At 39.8% G+C, this 14,325-nt stretch overlaps 1 protein-coding gene across 2 annotated transcripts in view; it reads right to left on the reverse strand.

Annotated features, from left to right (window-relative positions):
- Nucleotides 1–14,325, reverse strand: part of NEK7 (NIMA related kinase 7) — a 74,581-nt gene that overhangs the window by 14,605 nt on the left and 45,651 nt on the right. For both annotated transcript variants that reach the window (XM_044432386.1, XM_044432387.1), the window contains exons 6-8: nucleotides 11,095–11,203; nucleotides 8,806–8,913; nucleotides 2,891–2,985 (exon numbers count right to left, since the gene is read on the reverse strand). In XM_044432386.1, coding sequence (XP_044288321.1) covers nucleotides 2,891–2,985; nucleotides 8,806–8,913; nucleotides 11,095–11,203 — 312 coding nt within the window. The remainder of the gene's footprint in view (nucleotides 1–2,890; nucleotides 2,986–8,805; nucleotides 8,914–11,094; nucleotides 11,204–14,325) is intronic.

Genomic DNA, 14,325 nt, shown 5'->3' on the forward strand with positions numbered 1-14,325 from the left:
GAGAGAGAGAGAGAGAGAGAGAGAGAGAGAAGCTGAATGTCCCCTAAGGAGTTAAAACAGGAATACTATATTTTCATGCATCTCCTGCTTTGACAGATGAAAAATGTCAACTGTCCTGTTTTTATTTTCAAGCTTTTGCACTATTCATCTGGTTCATTAGTGCATCTCGCAACTGCCCCTGACAGCTGCTCGCCCTCTCCTCCCAGCAGCTGAATTTTTCAGGCTAATTTGATCCTCCACACTGAGACGATCGCGAGAATGATTGACTTGCTCCCTGACCTCCAGGGTCTGACTTTCCTGATTAGTATTCTGGGGGTGTCTGAGGGACGAAAGCCCACTGTCTATCTTCAGGGCTGGTGGCAGCACTCGCTCTCTTTCTCACTCACTCTCTTTTTTGGGGGGGACTGTAAGCCACCAACCTTACGACCCTGTAAGGATGCAATTGCTGTGCCGAACAATAAAGGAAATGTGTAAAACCTACTTTTCCATGTAAAGGTCCATGTAGCAAAAGCATGGCGTCTTGATTTTAATTAGTAAAGTCTACCTTGTTGCATATCAATTAAAACCACAGTGATTAGAGTGTGTTTGGGGTGGATTTGTAAAAATATCTCAGGAATATTTGAAAGTCTAATTTTCTGACTGTAAAATGAACCTCAATAAAATGTATTAGGAGGAAGGAAGGGCAGTAATTGTTATTAAAGGGTAAATGATAAACCATGCAAGGAACAGAAAATAAACAGAATCTTAAGTTTAATTGAAAACCAATCAAACTGCTAGAAATTAGCAATTAAACTAAACACTAACTGAAGGAAGATACACTGGAAATTCCACTTCTGGCAAATCTCATGAAACTACTCCAAGTCTTCCTTCTGTTAATTTGACAAGAATGTGAATAAATTGAACTAATCTGAAAACAATTAAAATATTTCAACTGCATCTTATGTTAAACATATTCACCAAGTCAAGAGCGAAACTGAAAATCCTCTCTATAGCATAATTAAGCTGAAATAATTTTTCAGTCCCAATTAATGAAACTAAAATCCAACTGCTGCAGATTAACTATTTTGCAAGCCAGTCTACAACTATTTATTTTTTCTTTTTTTTCTTTTTACAAATAACTGGGAATACTAGATTATTCTATTGCATAGGAATAACAGCAAATAATAGATTGCAAATAAGCAAATTCTATGAGCGGTCCAATAAAACAGGCCTGCTCATTAATTTTTGAAGGAGCAAGAGGGAGACAGTTCCTTATAACTATGAGCGTTAGCATTTGCACCAGTTTGTATACCAACACGATGTTTGGAATTATTGTGCTGTACCACAGTTGTTTGATATGCCCCATCCTGGATCTGCTTGCTCAATCAGCAAATCTGAGGAGTGTTTCAACGGAATCTTAACATTAATATCCACCAATTACTCTTCTCATAAAAGAAGAAGAAATGTGAAGTCCTTAATAATATGATGCCACTAGACAAATTCCAAATTAAATGCAACAGCCCATAGTGTCATGTTGAAATAACAACGAAATATTATAGAGCACTGTCAGTGCACAGCATAATTGTGAGTTCTAAAAATGGCACATTTTACATCACAGAAAACTAAGGTTCAGATTCCTTAAAAGAGCCTGATAAATCTATAAAGGAATTCTTCCCTGAGTCTTGCATTTGGTTACAAGATATAGTTTAATAATTATCTTGATATTCTGCATGGACTCGATGTGGATATTGTAGTACTTAGTTTACATGCCATAATCTACCAATTCCCATTTCAGAAAGTAGAAACACAAATATTTTGGAAGTCCTGTGCTATCATCATGTTTTATATACTTATATACTCTTATTTTTTTAACGTACATTAGATTTATGCTCTTCACAGCATCAAATAAATAAAGGCACAGCCAAAGTCATTTCCTTGAGCATCTGCTTGATTCCAGCCCAGTTCCCTATGAGTCCTAGAAAATCAGTATTAAACCAATGGTTTAATACCATTTCCAAGGATAGATTGAACCAAGCTTTTCTTCAGCCCTGTCTCATGAGAATGGGCAGAGAGGAGAGACCTCATTGTGGCACTAACTCGATTCAAAAAGGGAGGTGGGAACATTTTGTTATTCACAAAATCCCAATTCTGCACGAGGAGGTGGTTACACCGATGGGCAGCTTTAGTGGTTGTGCTGAATCACAGAGACAGGTGGTTCGTTACTTCACCTGGCTGCTGATCTGGGAGGGTCTCTCCAGAGAGCATTTGCATAGAAGTAGTGCAGCCTGGTTGGAGAAATCTTAAAAGCTCGAAAACATGTCGACGACTCTCTATTCACAGGGCCACTTATTCCATTTCAGACCTACCAATTTTGACCAGGAATGCTTAGTGAAATTTGGGGATGCATTATTTTAAAGGGTCAGTGTTCCACAAAGAGTGTTCCACAAAAACCAATAAAAGATCAGAGGGCATCACCATTGTTAGTCCTGCTAAAAACTTGACATGTTCACTTGATACTGGGGAAATGATTCTATTAGGGCTATTGCCTTGGCCATCCTTGGTAGTAAGTCCTAGTAAAGAAACAACCCTAAGGATAGGTATAAGCCGAGGCATGATATAAGCATGGTCATGATCCATTTTAAGCTGAAGTATGTGGGAAAATTCTCTCACAAATTTTAATGGTGCTAAATTGTACCCTACTGACATTGAGGACTGAAAGATGTGTGTAAATTTTATTCTGCCTAGCTATAAAAGGTCAAATTCCTATATTGTTGCTTAAATCTAATACACAACTAAGTAAATAGCAGAACCACAATGATGACAACAACAAAGCAAGATCCTGAGACAGCTACAGAAATACTCTGAAAAACATACATCAACAAATTAGGTTTATTAAACTTGTCAGTTTTACCTCATACAACAGACATCCTAAAGACCAGATGTCTGATTTGAAGTTGTATCCATTTTCATGGATCCTCTCTGGAGACATGTAATAAGGTGTTCCCACTAGAACAAATACAGAAACATAACAAACCATCAGATGCTTAAAACATCGCCGCAATGCTTTCTAGCCAGATATATTCTGGTATCGGGGTAGAAAATTATTACTCAGTGTTAATTACAATAAATACTGCAGAACATAAAGGTGATCACACACAGGAATGAACATATAGTTGTATAACTACAAGCTTATGTTTATTAGCTTTGTTTTATAAACTTAACTTTCATGGAATATTTTGTAAAAAAAAAACAACAAACTTTCCAGCAGCAAGTTTTATCAGTAAGTTTTGTCTCAATGATCCAGTAACAACAATTATATTAATTAAAGCAATCTTGCAAATAAAGTGCAGAACTTATGCAATATTTTAAAGCATCCTTACCCAACCTGGTGCCCCCCAGACATACTGGATTACAATTACCATTATCCCCAGTCAGCCTTTGCAGCCCAACACATCCAGAGACTCTAGGATGGGAAAAGATGGGGGTTTTTTTGGTTTTTGGTTTGTTTGTTTTTTACAAAAGTAGCAACAGATTATTTTAGTATTTTACCAATATGCATGACATTTATTACATAAAAATTATACTATGGATGTTTAATGGGGTATCGCATTAAAATTTTGGTCTTCTTCAGTAATTTTAATTTTTCTGTTGCTACATCCCTCCTTTAAGAACTAAAAAAGAGAATAAAGCATAAATATCTACAGAACATTTACAATCTGCAGTAATCACTAATGATTAGTTTTAAAATTTTAATTTGTAGAATTTTTCAAAAGTCTGATATCTTCATTTATTAAAACAGCTTGACAAAAATATTGAGAGTCCTTTCCCTTCTCCTGAACAAGAGAAATATAGTTTTCCTGTACATCATTCTGCTATGGAATATTCCTCAGTATGTAAATTAATTAATGGCACAGTCTTAAGCATGTTTAGCTAGCAAGTGATCCTGTAATTCCCAGCTGAGAATTGTGGGACCTTTTCCCATCCAAACATGAATAGGATTGTGTCCTGGAAGTATTTATTTCCTGTCTATACAGCCCAATAGCCAAAAGTAACCAAAGCGGTAGGATCAGTGGTTTAAAAAGGGGTGGAAGCATACAGAAGAAATGAACTAATTGTATATACACTGAGTGGATTTGCAAGGCATGCTAATTCACCCTGACGAGAAGTCATGGTGGGCTGAGTTTGGTGTGAACAATTCACAGTGTGTCTGCTGGATGATCAGATTCACCACAGTTTGTTCTTCCCCCTTGGTCCTCCAGCTGGAACCCAGAGGCCTTAGCAGTTCAAGTCACCTTGTCTTCTCTCCCCACCAGAACCAGGAGCCAGTATTCTTGGCTCACTGTGCCTTTTTTCCCTTTAATCATTATGATTTCAGAGTTCACGGATGGTGATCTCTGAACTGACAGCCAGTAGCAGGCCCTTCGATGTACTCAAGCAGCAGATCGGAGGTGCTTTCACAAGTTGGCCACTGCTTTATTTATTCTGCATGCCACTGCCCCCGCTATGTCTGCAATATTTTCATTAATTTTTTAGTTGTTCTTGCAAAAATTTGCACTGTGGAAAGTCCAAAAGTGGGACACCTCACGTGACTCAAAGTATAGTGGCTATCAACCCTTGACACTGACTCAGAGATACACTGAAAAGATTTTTTCCCCCACTGTGGTTTTCCCTGGCAGCTGTCAAAAGGCAAGCTGTCAAGGGAAACCAAAGCAGTGACTGTTCTTTGCCCATGTAAGTTGGATGCACCTTTATTCCCCTTCATGGTAAGACCCCGCACCATGTTTTGGGTATTCCCCCAATAGGTTCCAGTACCATCAAATATTCCGTTCATTCCCAAAATTCTAAGTGCTTAGGAAAATAAATAAGTACAGCCCCATTTTCATGGCCATTTGCTTTGACAGCTGTCAGGTGGGAGTGAAGTTTAACAGATTTGGGCAAGGCAAGAAAGAGTAACACGGACAGGGAAATTCATGCAAAAATAAATACATTTAAAGGGTTTTTATGGTCACTTTTGCTTATCACCTCCTTCACTACTTCCTTTTACCCACGGTAGGACCAGTTGTCTGGGTTTGGATGACACAACATCCGCTCATGGGTAATACATTCCCTAGAACAGCTCGTGGGTTTTCAATGTGGCTTGGTAGCAGGAAAAAGAAAAGCCATCTTGCAGGAAGTGTTTTGATCTGGACAACATGACAGCCTATCATAGCTGGTTGCCCATGGTGGATTCTCATGTCATGTGAATAAGGGCATAAAGAAGAAAAGCTGAATAAGGCAAATATCAGTGTTTCTAAGGGTTCCTTCATGTGGCACAGTTTCCCTAAAAGGTGTATATTGACTCTCCAGCAGGAAGACATATCTCAGATTCCTTAGGCATGAACCCACAGCAAAGAAACACTTCCATCATTATTCACTAGCAATAGAAGGTGTGCATGCGTGCATTTTTTTTTACAAACTCACTACCTGAGTAGGAAAGATGACTTACACAAAGCTCCAAAGATGAGAACTTAAATACTTCACAGCTACAAGCATACACTCTATAGGACCAACATTCTAGATAACCAGCTTCTAACTGGTATATACATGAGTACACATGGTTGCAGACCAAGGTGTGTTATTTTAGTAAAGCTTTAGATATTGTTTAAATTACACAACTGTGCAATTTTACAAACATCTATTCCCAAGTAAATCTCATAGCTGATCGGTGTTTATTTCCAGTAAGTGAGTATACGTTTGAAACTTAACAATGCTCCATTTCTACCCAAAAGTAAACATCCGTGGTGCTTATTCTAAGGTACATGGGTACAGGATTGTACCTTCACTTATACTGGCAAGTAGGTCCAGTTTGCATTTTTGGACATGCATGTGGACCTTCTTTTAAATTGCTCCACAAGGTGGCCAGGACCACGCTGTGAGCTGTGCCTATCCATCAGCAACCTCCTTGGAGTATTCCAGATCACTTGTTCGATTTCTTTAAAAATTTCCAATGGGAAAGGTTTGCTCTGGTATGTGAAAAATCACTCAATCCTTTCGGTAAGCCGAGAGATTTCACTAAGTGGCAAGAGCTGCCACATACAGCATTTTAGAAGGCTGTAATGTGCAGACAGGCCCCTGGGCCATTTTACATGGTTTCATATTCCAAGAAGTTTCAATGCTGTGTCAAAAATGCTGTTAAAAAGAAGCCAAAAATATGAATGACACTGCAAATTAGCATGGTAAGCTAGAGCATTCTGAAAAATTAACTTTCTGATATAGATTTGAGCTGGAAAAGGCCACCCAATGCATAGCTGCTGATAAAACCACTCTTGCGTTGCTCTGATCTGATAGAACTTCCGCTGCCAGAATCAGCTTCACAAAAACAAAATTAATGTGATACTAATCAAGATTTTAACAAGTTACAAACCTGCAGCTTTTGCAGGTCTAACATATAGAACAGGGAATTGGTGGAGAAACACTTTGCAGAATCTACAGGGGGCAGCTGAAAACATTAAGTCTTGAAGGTTCATAGTTTACCAAAAGCAAAAGTACCTTTAACCAGTAGTTCTCAGAAACCTGCTGTTACATTAGGGAATTGAGATGAGTGTGAAAGATTGATGAAACAGTAAAAGAAGAGTAAAGGCCTGCATTTTGTAGAGTTAACCTAACCTAACACCTACCCATAATACAAACGGAAGCTTTCAATACTGAATTTCAGACTTCACGCAAACAAATGAAAGAATTAACTGCTACATCCAACTAAGATCAGTTTAACAAGAAATAAAATGCAAGTCATTTCAAAAGCTTTTCCTTTCACTCTTCTCTAAATGCAAGGACATGGGGGTCATCTGGCAAAAGTGCTAGCAACAGGTAATAGATGGATAAAAGCAAAAACTTCTTCATGCAATGCATAATTAATCAGACTTCCTTGCTCGAGGAACAGATCTTGTGATGGCATAACTTGCCTTTATTAGATAAAATTCACTGGGAAAAGTTCTATCAATGGTTATTAGTCACAATAAAGGCTATAAAGAAAACCTTTGTGCTTAGAATGTACCTCCAATTACAAGATGTAGATAAAGAGCCGGGTAGAGCTTTCGGTATTTTAAATCGCTCATTCTAAGACAATCGAGTTGGCAATGGCAAACAGGTGTGCAGAGAAGGTGGACCTGGAACTACTGGCAGAAATTTGAATGATTTCTGGTAGCTTAGTAAGGATATCTGTCTGCCAACTGTTTAACAAAAGCAGCACAAGAAGGACGGATGGACGGACGGAAGGAAGGAAGGCTTTTCCATCCCATCTTAAATTCTACCGATGAAGTGAAAAAAGCTTGGGGTTCAGTGTTTTTTTCCTCTGTGGATGCGCTGTGAGGTCTGTCCAGATTTGGTACACAAGACAAACCCATGGGCTCAGAATTCTTTAATATTCAGTGTATTTCTTTTATATCAGGCTCTGGTTGGTGAATCTTAAAACAAAATAGATTCTGTAAACCCACAGTCTGTCCACCCCTCTGCAGGAGGTTGAGGGTTCAGACCAACTACCCAAACAATGGAAACTCATGCCAAAACAACTTCCCTTTCCCACTGTGATCCACCACACACCCCAAATCAACACAACAGAATAGGAGACCACCTGGAAGAGATTGGAAAGGTACACAGAGAGCTCTGGAAAGACAAAGGCCAAGGGGAAGTCCACTTTTGTAACAATGGACTCAAGGTTGAATGCTACTCAAGATGGGCCAGGGTATGATTTTTGAATGGCAGTCCTTAGCTTTTAATGCAAGACTGTGACCATGCCTAAAGCCCCAGTGTCAATCTGAAGCTAATTTAACACTGATCCAGCTACGATCAAGAATCCACAGCAAGTTTTAACACTGACAACTCTACTACTCTTAGGAAGAAAAGCTTTTGACAAAATTACACAGGAGAAGGGAATGCATGGGGCACAAATGCATTATAAGCAGAGAGAGGCAATTGTATGAGACCAAAAAAAGAGTAATCTGCATGACAGAAGCAGCCTAGGATTCTTACTTGGATTTCCAAAACAAGGAACGCTACTGTGCAATAAAGAAAAAAGTTGTGTAGATTACAAAGGCTTCCTCCTTCCTCTCAGGGCTGGCTTATACGAGCCACACAGCATTGTGGGAAGTTAAGGCACTCTTTCACTTCATCCATATGTGGGTGAAAGTACAGACTGCTTGAAGAGAACTGGAAGCCATGAGGACTTTATTACCCATGTCCTCAACTCATCCAGGTATGCCTTGCCTGCAGGGTGCCAGCACCCAGGGGAGCCTTCCAGGCTGCTCCCTCTTGCTACCTCACACCCCATCAATGGCTTCAGGACATAACTCAAACTGAAGTGATGGGTCCAAAGGTTGTTTTTTGGTAATACAACAGTGGGAAGCCCAGGCCCTGGCATGCAGAGAGGCCATTGTTTGTTGGCATAGCCCAGCTGTATTAAAGGGAATGATTGGGATCTTTTATGGACTAGACCTGGTTTTTTAGTGGATAGAAATTGATTTTACAATGTGCCACTTCCGTCCATAGCCCAAAACCAAGAGTGAACACAGCAATACCCAAAAACCACACGGAAGAACAAGATTGCTTCCCGAAGCAATGTTTAACCTTTTAAAAATCCACTTCTAACAATTTAGTCACAACAGGAACAGCTTAATTCTGTACAGGCATTTCACAGTCCAAATGCAAATACTCATTCTTCCAGTGAAATGTATTCTTTAATCTGCTCCATGACAGATTACTAAACAAAACACAGAAGATTGTTTTTTTCTACTTTGCATTTACAAAATTGATTTCCACATATAATTGCAAAACCAAGGGTCTCTCTCTGACCTAAAGAATGTGCAGCAGTGGTTTTGGAGCTGAAAAATCTTCCCAATCCAAGGTCTCCAAGTTTTACTACTCCAGTAGCTGTAATGAATACATTTGCTGGCTTGATGTCTGTAAAAGAAAAAAAATAAAATGTTTTTAGTTCAAACAGAAAGTCCATTACTGTAAGATTATCTATAATCAGTGAGCAATCATCACATTTTATTTAATTCATACAGAATATATTTGTCAGTTATTGTTTTAAAGGTAGTAAAAACAATCAATTATTACCTTGGACAGGCATTCTTCAAACACAGTGCATATTCAAACTCCACATCCATAAAAATTTATTGACGAACAATACACTCATTTATGAATCCACAAGTTTTAGCGTGTGATCCTATGAGGATACATGTTACCCTCTGAATGTGGAGTATTCTGAGCACCCTACAAAGGGCATCAGGAGCCCAACGGTGAAAGTAGGCTTCACACTCCTTCTACCCTGCAAAAGAGCTAAACATCCAGTTTTGCAAAGAAGGTGGAGTTCTTTCTGCACAGTTCTTTTTGCAGTGGCTATGGGGGTGGAAAGAGAACTGAGCATGAATCCCCAGCTCCAAAGGTTTTCTGAGCTGAGAGCTAGGATTCTGAACAATCTTATGCCCCTAGAAGCTATTTAAGGACCATGCAATTGTTCTGCCAATGTTAAGGGAATAATATTCCAGAAGTGGCCATTTTCTTGTTAGGATATTATTTTATGTCCAGATAAAAATTGTTATTGCAGGACTATTAAGATAGTCCATTCTTCCACTGATGGATTGAGTAGTTTTCCAGAATTTCGTTGCGGACATTTCTGTCATCTTTGTCATCTACCCTCTCAAATCTCTTCTTACCTCTCAAGAGCGTGTGGTTTACTCAGTAGGTTAATATAGTAGCTCTGCACAGTATAGAGGATAATACGTGAAGGCATGCATTTTCTGACATAGTTCTACCTGTCTGCTAAGATAAGCTGAAGAGGGCCTTTTGTGCATCCACCACTACATGAGTTGCAATTAGTAAGAACCCGTGAGAGCATTTCTTAAGTTGTGCCCAGACAAATGAACTAAAGACACAACTAGCACATCTCAATGATTTAAGTGGAAATTAAATTACGCTTAGTCTGAATGCAAACCACAGCTGCTCACATCGGCTTCTGGCCCAAATAGTATCTTGAAGTCCTTTTATTTGCCTAGTTCCCTTTGTCTTCTGAATTTACTACCTCCTGCTCTTGTTTGAGATTACTTTGTTGTAAAATTATGCTTATGAGCTGCCTTGAGCACTCCTGGAGTTGCAGAAAGACAGTTTTAACACACACAGCTTCAAGGCACCCTTTCTCAAAAACAAGAGTACACCCTACTCCTTGGAAGAACGGTAGGGAATATGGGCCATCACTACAGACTGATTTAGTGGAGGCATTTTCCCCCATCACTTTTACAGAACAAAGAACTTTACCCTCCCCTCAGAGATGACTGAAAGGTCACACTATATTATACTTCAAATTTTATCAGTCAAGCATCTTTTAATCTTCCCTTAAGTTTGCAACACTTTTGAGGAAGCCAAGGAAGCATTACAAACCTAGGCACTGCAACCCTAAGACTGGAGGGCAGGAAGGAAGAACCCTGGTTTCCAAGAAGGTAAGACTGGCCTCATCTAGAGAAGGGGTACATGGACGGAAGTCAGCTCCATCTACCAGTTGGCTTAGGACTGGAAGAACCAAGGAGAATTTCCATACATTTTTGGAGGGCAGAAGGCTGCTAGTGTGTGTATGTGTGTGAGAGAGATATTAGTGATAGGTTTTTGGTTATTACCTGCTTCATCTAAGCCACATTGAAAAGAATAAAATCTAAAGGTAAGATATAAATCTTCAAAACAAAGAAGGCTATACAACCTATAAACAGTATGTCTATGAATGCGGATTGTTCATTTTAATTTATATGTTCTAACATACATATCTTTCCAGAGAACAATACAAAAAATGAGGAATATCTCTAAAGGAGGAAAGTAACATTGCTACTATACTCAAAATCCATTAGGAGCATGTTTATTTATTTAAAAGATTGATAAACAATCTTTCAGGGTAAACTTCAAGGCAATGTATAACAAAACTTAAAATCATAAAATAGTTACCTACCTAGAAAAATAAAGAGATTTTTTTAAAAGCCCTTACAATAATATGCATATTACCTACCCCTGTCCATTTCCTTTTCTGTCATTACATCAACTTGGTTAAACATTAACTTGGTTAAACATTAACTTGGTTAAATGCAACTCAGTTACCTCGGTGCATGACACGCCGTGAATGCATGTGCTCCAAGGCACTGCATAGCTGAACAAAGTACTTCCAGACAGTCCTTTCTGGAATTAGCCTCTTCTGCTTCTTAAAATGCTTTAAAATAATAAAAAATATTGTGTCGATCAGGATTTGTAAATAGTGTAAAGTAGCACAGTTATAAAGCTTGCCTGCATTTCAGATAACAAATAATTAACTCTATTGAAGATACAGAGTGACATTTGAAGAAATAAGCTCTCACGATAGTTTTTCCCATAAAAAGTGGGGTAAGAGAAATCTGAAGAAACATGACCTTGTATCTAAAGGAAAGACTGCTATGTTGAGGTCTGCCTGGGGACTTACATATACATTACATTAAATCTGCAGTTTCAGGATTTGCCGTTAAAGCTCTTAGTGATAGTGACTCCTCCCCATCCCTAATGGAATGTCGTTTTACACTGGGCTGCCTGGACATCATGATAAATCATGATATTGTGGTTTATTATGATGGATATGAGCTTCAGAGAGCTTCACGTTCACACATTCCCCCTTCGTTTCTCTCCTTCCAGTATGGCTGTTTCCATTACGTCTGAATCCAAAACTGGGGCTAACTCCTGGCTTCATAACCCATTATTCGCTATAATATCCAAATTAGCTCATCAGAAAACATGCCAATGCTACAATTCTAGTACTGTTAGATTTACACACAAAATGCCATCCAAGATATAATTTTTGCCCTTCTTCCATTGTACCAATAAGGCTTCTTCCAATATTTTATCTTCAGAACAGCTTAGAGTTAAGATCACCGGAGAGCTAATTCAAGTGAAATCTCTATATAAAATACCCAACACTAACTCTCAATAAACATTTAATACAACCAAACTGCAATTCCTTCAGCAGAGTCCTGATGTGTGTCTGCATGCATACACTCAATCAAGCTCTCTTTCACAAAGTAACATAGCAAAACAACTACACATTTGATCTTCTAGTAAGCTAAGAGCTATTAGCACTGCCAGGTCTAAGAACTCACAAGTTTGGCAGGTGTAAGGTTGCTATCATGGATATTCAATCTGAGAAGATTGCTGCCCAATAGACTGCCAGTCATCTATCATTTTTATATGATTCCATCCTCTTCTTGACAGGATAAGGTTAAGTGGGATAAAGAAAATAGCTTTAAAAAGGACAGTATCAGCTCTGTGTTAAGTGTGTTGACCAATATTTGGAACAAGTGTCTCATAAACTACTGTGGCAACCGAGAGCCTCTCAAGGAGCAGAAACCTGCCTGTCAACATGCTGATGTTTTTGTTCAAGAAAAATGCCTGCTGCCTAAACAGCCAGCTCTGGTGAGGTTACAGCAGGACACTCCAACTCTGGACACATTTATCTGGGCTTCTTTGCAACATTGATTTCCATGGAACTCTGAGCAAAGCAAACTGAAACATTCAGAAGAAGGAAATGGTATTTCCTCTGAAATGCAATTATTACTGGAATACTGAAGGAATGCAACATTCTAGAATTCAGGGGAAAGTGCTGTTTTTTAATGCTACGCACCAAAACCTACCAATAAGTCAAAGGTCGATTTCAAGAACTGGTCTTCCTCTCCCAACCTTCCTCCTTTTCCCTTCCTGGCAGGCAAGAAGCTTCTAATTACAGAGTTTTATATGTTAAAGCTGCCCTGCCAGGGCTGGCTTTGTGAAACAGAATGAATAGTAGAAAGGATGTTAACAAGAAGCATCCATCAAGTTAATAAGCCCTCTAATTGTGTAGTTAGTTCTGCCCATTCCAGAAGCTGATTCCATGCTGAATTCATCTTGTTCCTTCCCCACCAAACTAAGTTCCACCATCAGGAAGGTTCATGTGGCTTGTGTTCAACACAGGAGGAATGGCAGATATGACTTCACCAGTCCACCCATTTGACTTGACATCCAACCACAGGGCTGAGAAAGTTACACCCTTCATCACCTGAACTTCCCTGTTAAACAGTGTTGCCTTCAGAAGCAAAGGTGGTCCAAGTTCTCACCAGCCACTTTCAAGGGTGGCCCCGCACAGAGTGCATTACAGTAACCTAATTTAAGGATTGCCAGAGGGTAGATTAATAAAGCCAGCTATTCCTGCCCTGATAAGGACATAGCTCAGGCACCAGTCATAGCTGGTAGATGGCCCTACATGCTGCTGAGGCCACCTGATCTTTAAGTGACAAAGATGGCTCAAAGAGGAACCCCAGGCTATAAACCAGCTCCTTCAAGATGAACACAGCCCCACCAAAAAAAGGTTAAGTGCTGCCCTCCACCTGGTTGGAGAATGCACTCACTAAAAGCATCCAGGCCAGGTCTAGGATGTCTTGGGAACCAGCATATAATAGGCCCTGGACAGCCTTTAAAAGTGTGCTCAATGGTTTTATTAAACCCATTAGAAGTTTTTCTTCATCAACCCTAAATCTCTGACTGCAACAAAGGGACTGAATCCAAGTCTCCCACCTCCAGAACACAATCCCCATGACTGGCTGAAAAGACAAGACCAGAGTGTGCCCCGCTACACGGGTTGGGCCAATGATGTGCTGGGACAGCCCCACTGTTGTCCTGCAGTCCATTAAATCCCAAGCTGCCCCAAGTAAGATGCTTTAAGTGTATATCAGAAGTTGATGTCCCTCCAGACCCACAGCTTGAGGCTCCACAGCATCACATTTGACACTACCTCTGTCTGCCCAGCTAGCGAGACTGATGGGTCATGGTACAGGGGGAGAATTTTCCAGCAGAACCTCCAATCTGTCCTGCTGGCACGACATGGGAAGCAAATGGTCCAGAGTAGTAGGCAGACAGACAGGATGCCTGGGGAGAGAAAAACCTTGTGGACCATGGCCAGTCCACCTCCCCAGGCTGCTCTGAAGCAATCTGGTGGGCACAAGTGGGAGAGACTAACTCCTCCCCATTTGCCTGTTTAGGTCTCAGTTCTGCATACCAGATTGGCCAGCACATTTACTATTAAATCAGGGATGAGGGTGGTTTTATTCTACACCAAACTGGCATTTAAAGGCAGCATCCAGAGATCGAGGCCAGGCTGATAAGACAACCACTAATCCTACAAGTGCAAGGAAGACCAAAACATGGCCAAATCATTAACAGACCACATTCTCTGCACCTGATCAGCCTTTCTCCCAATGCTGAATGCTTGTTCTATCAACCTTCCTTCCTACCTCCAAATCTCCCACTACATAGATCAGGCCACTACAATGTCCCTCC

Source organism: Varanus komodoensis, unplaced genomic scaffold (assembly GCF_004798865.1).
Source record: "Varanus komodoensis strain SLA01 unplaced genomic scaffold, ASM479886v1 scaffold24, whole genome shotgun sequence".
NCBI lineage: Eukaryota > Metazoa > Chordata > Lepidosauria > Squamata > Varanidae > Varanus > Varanus komodoensis.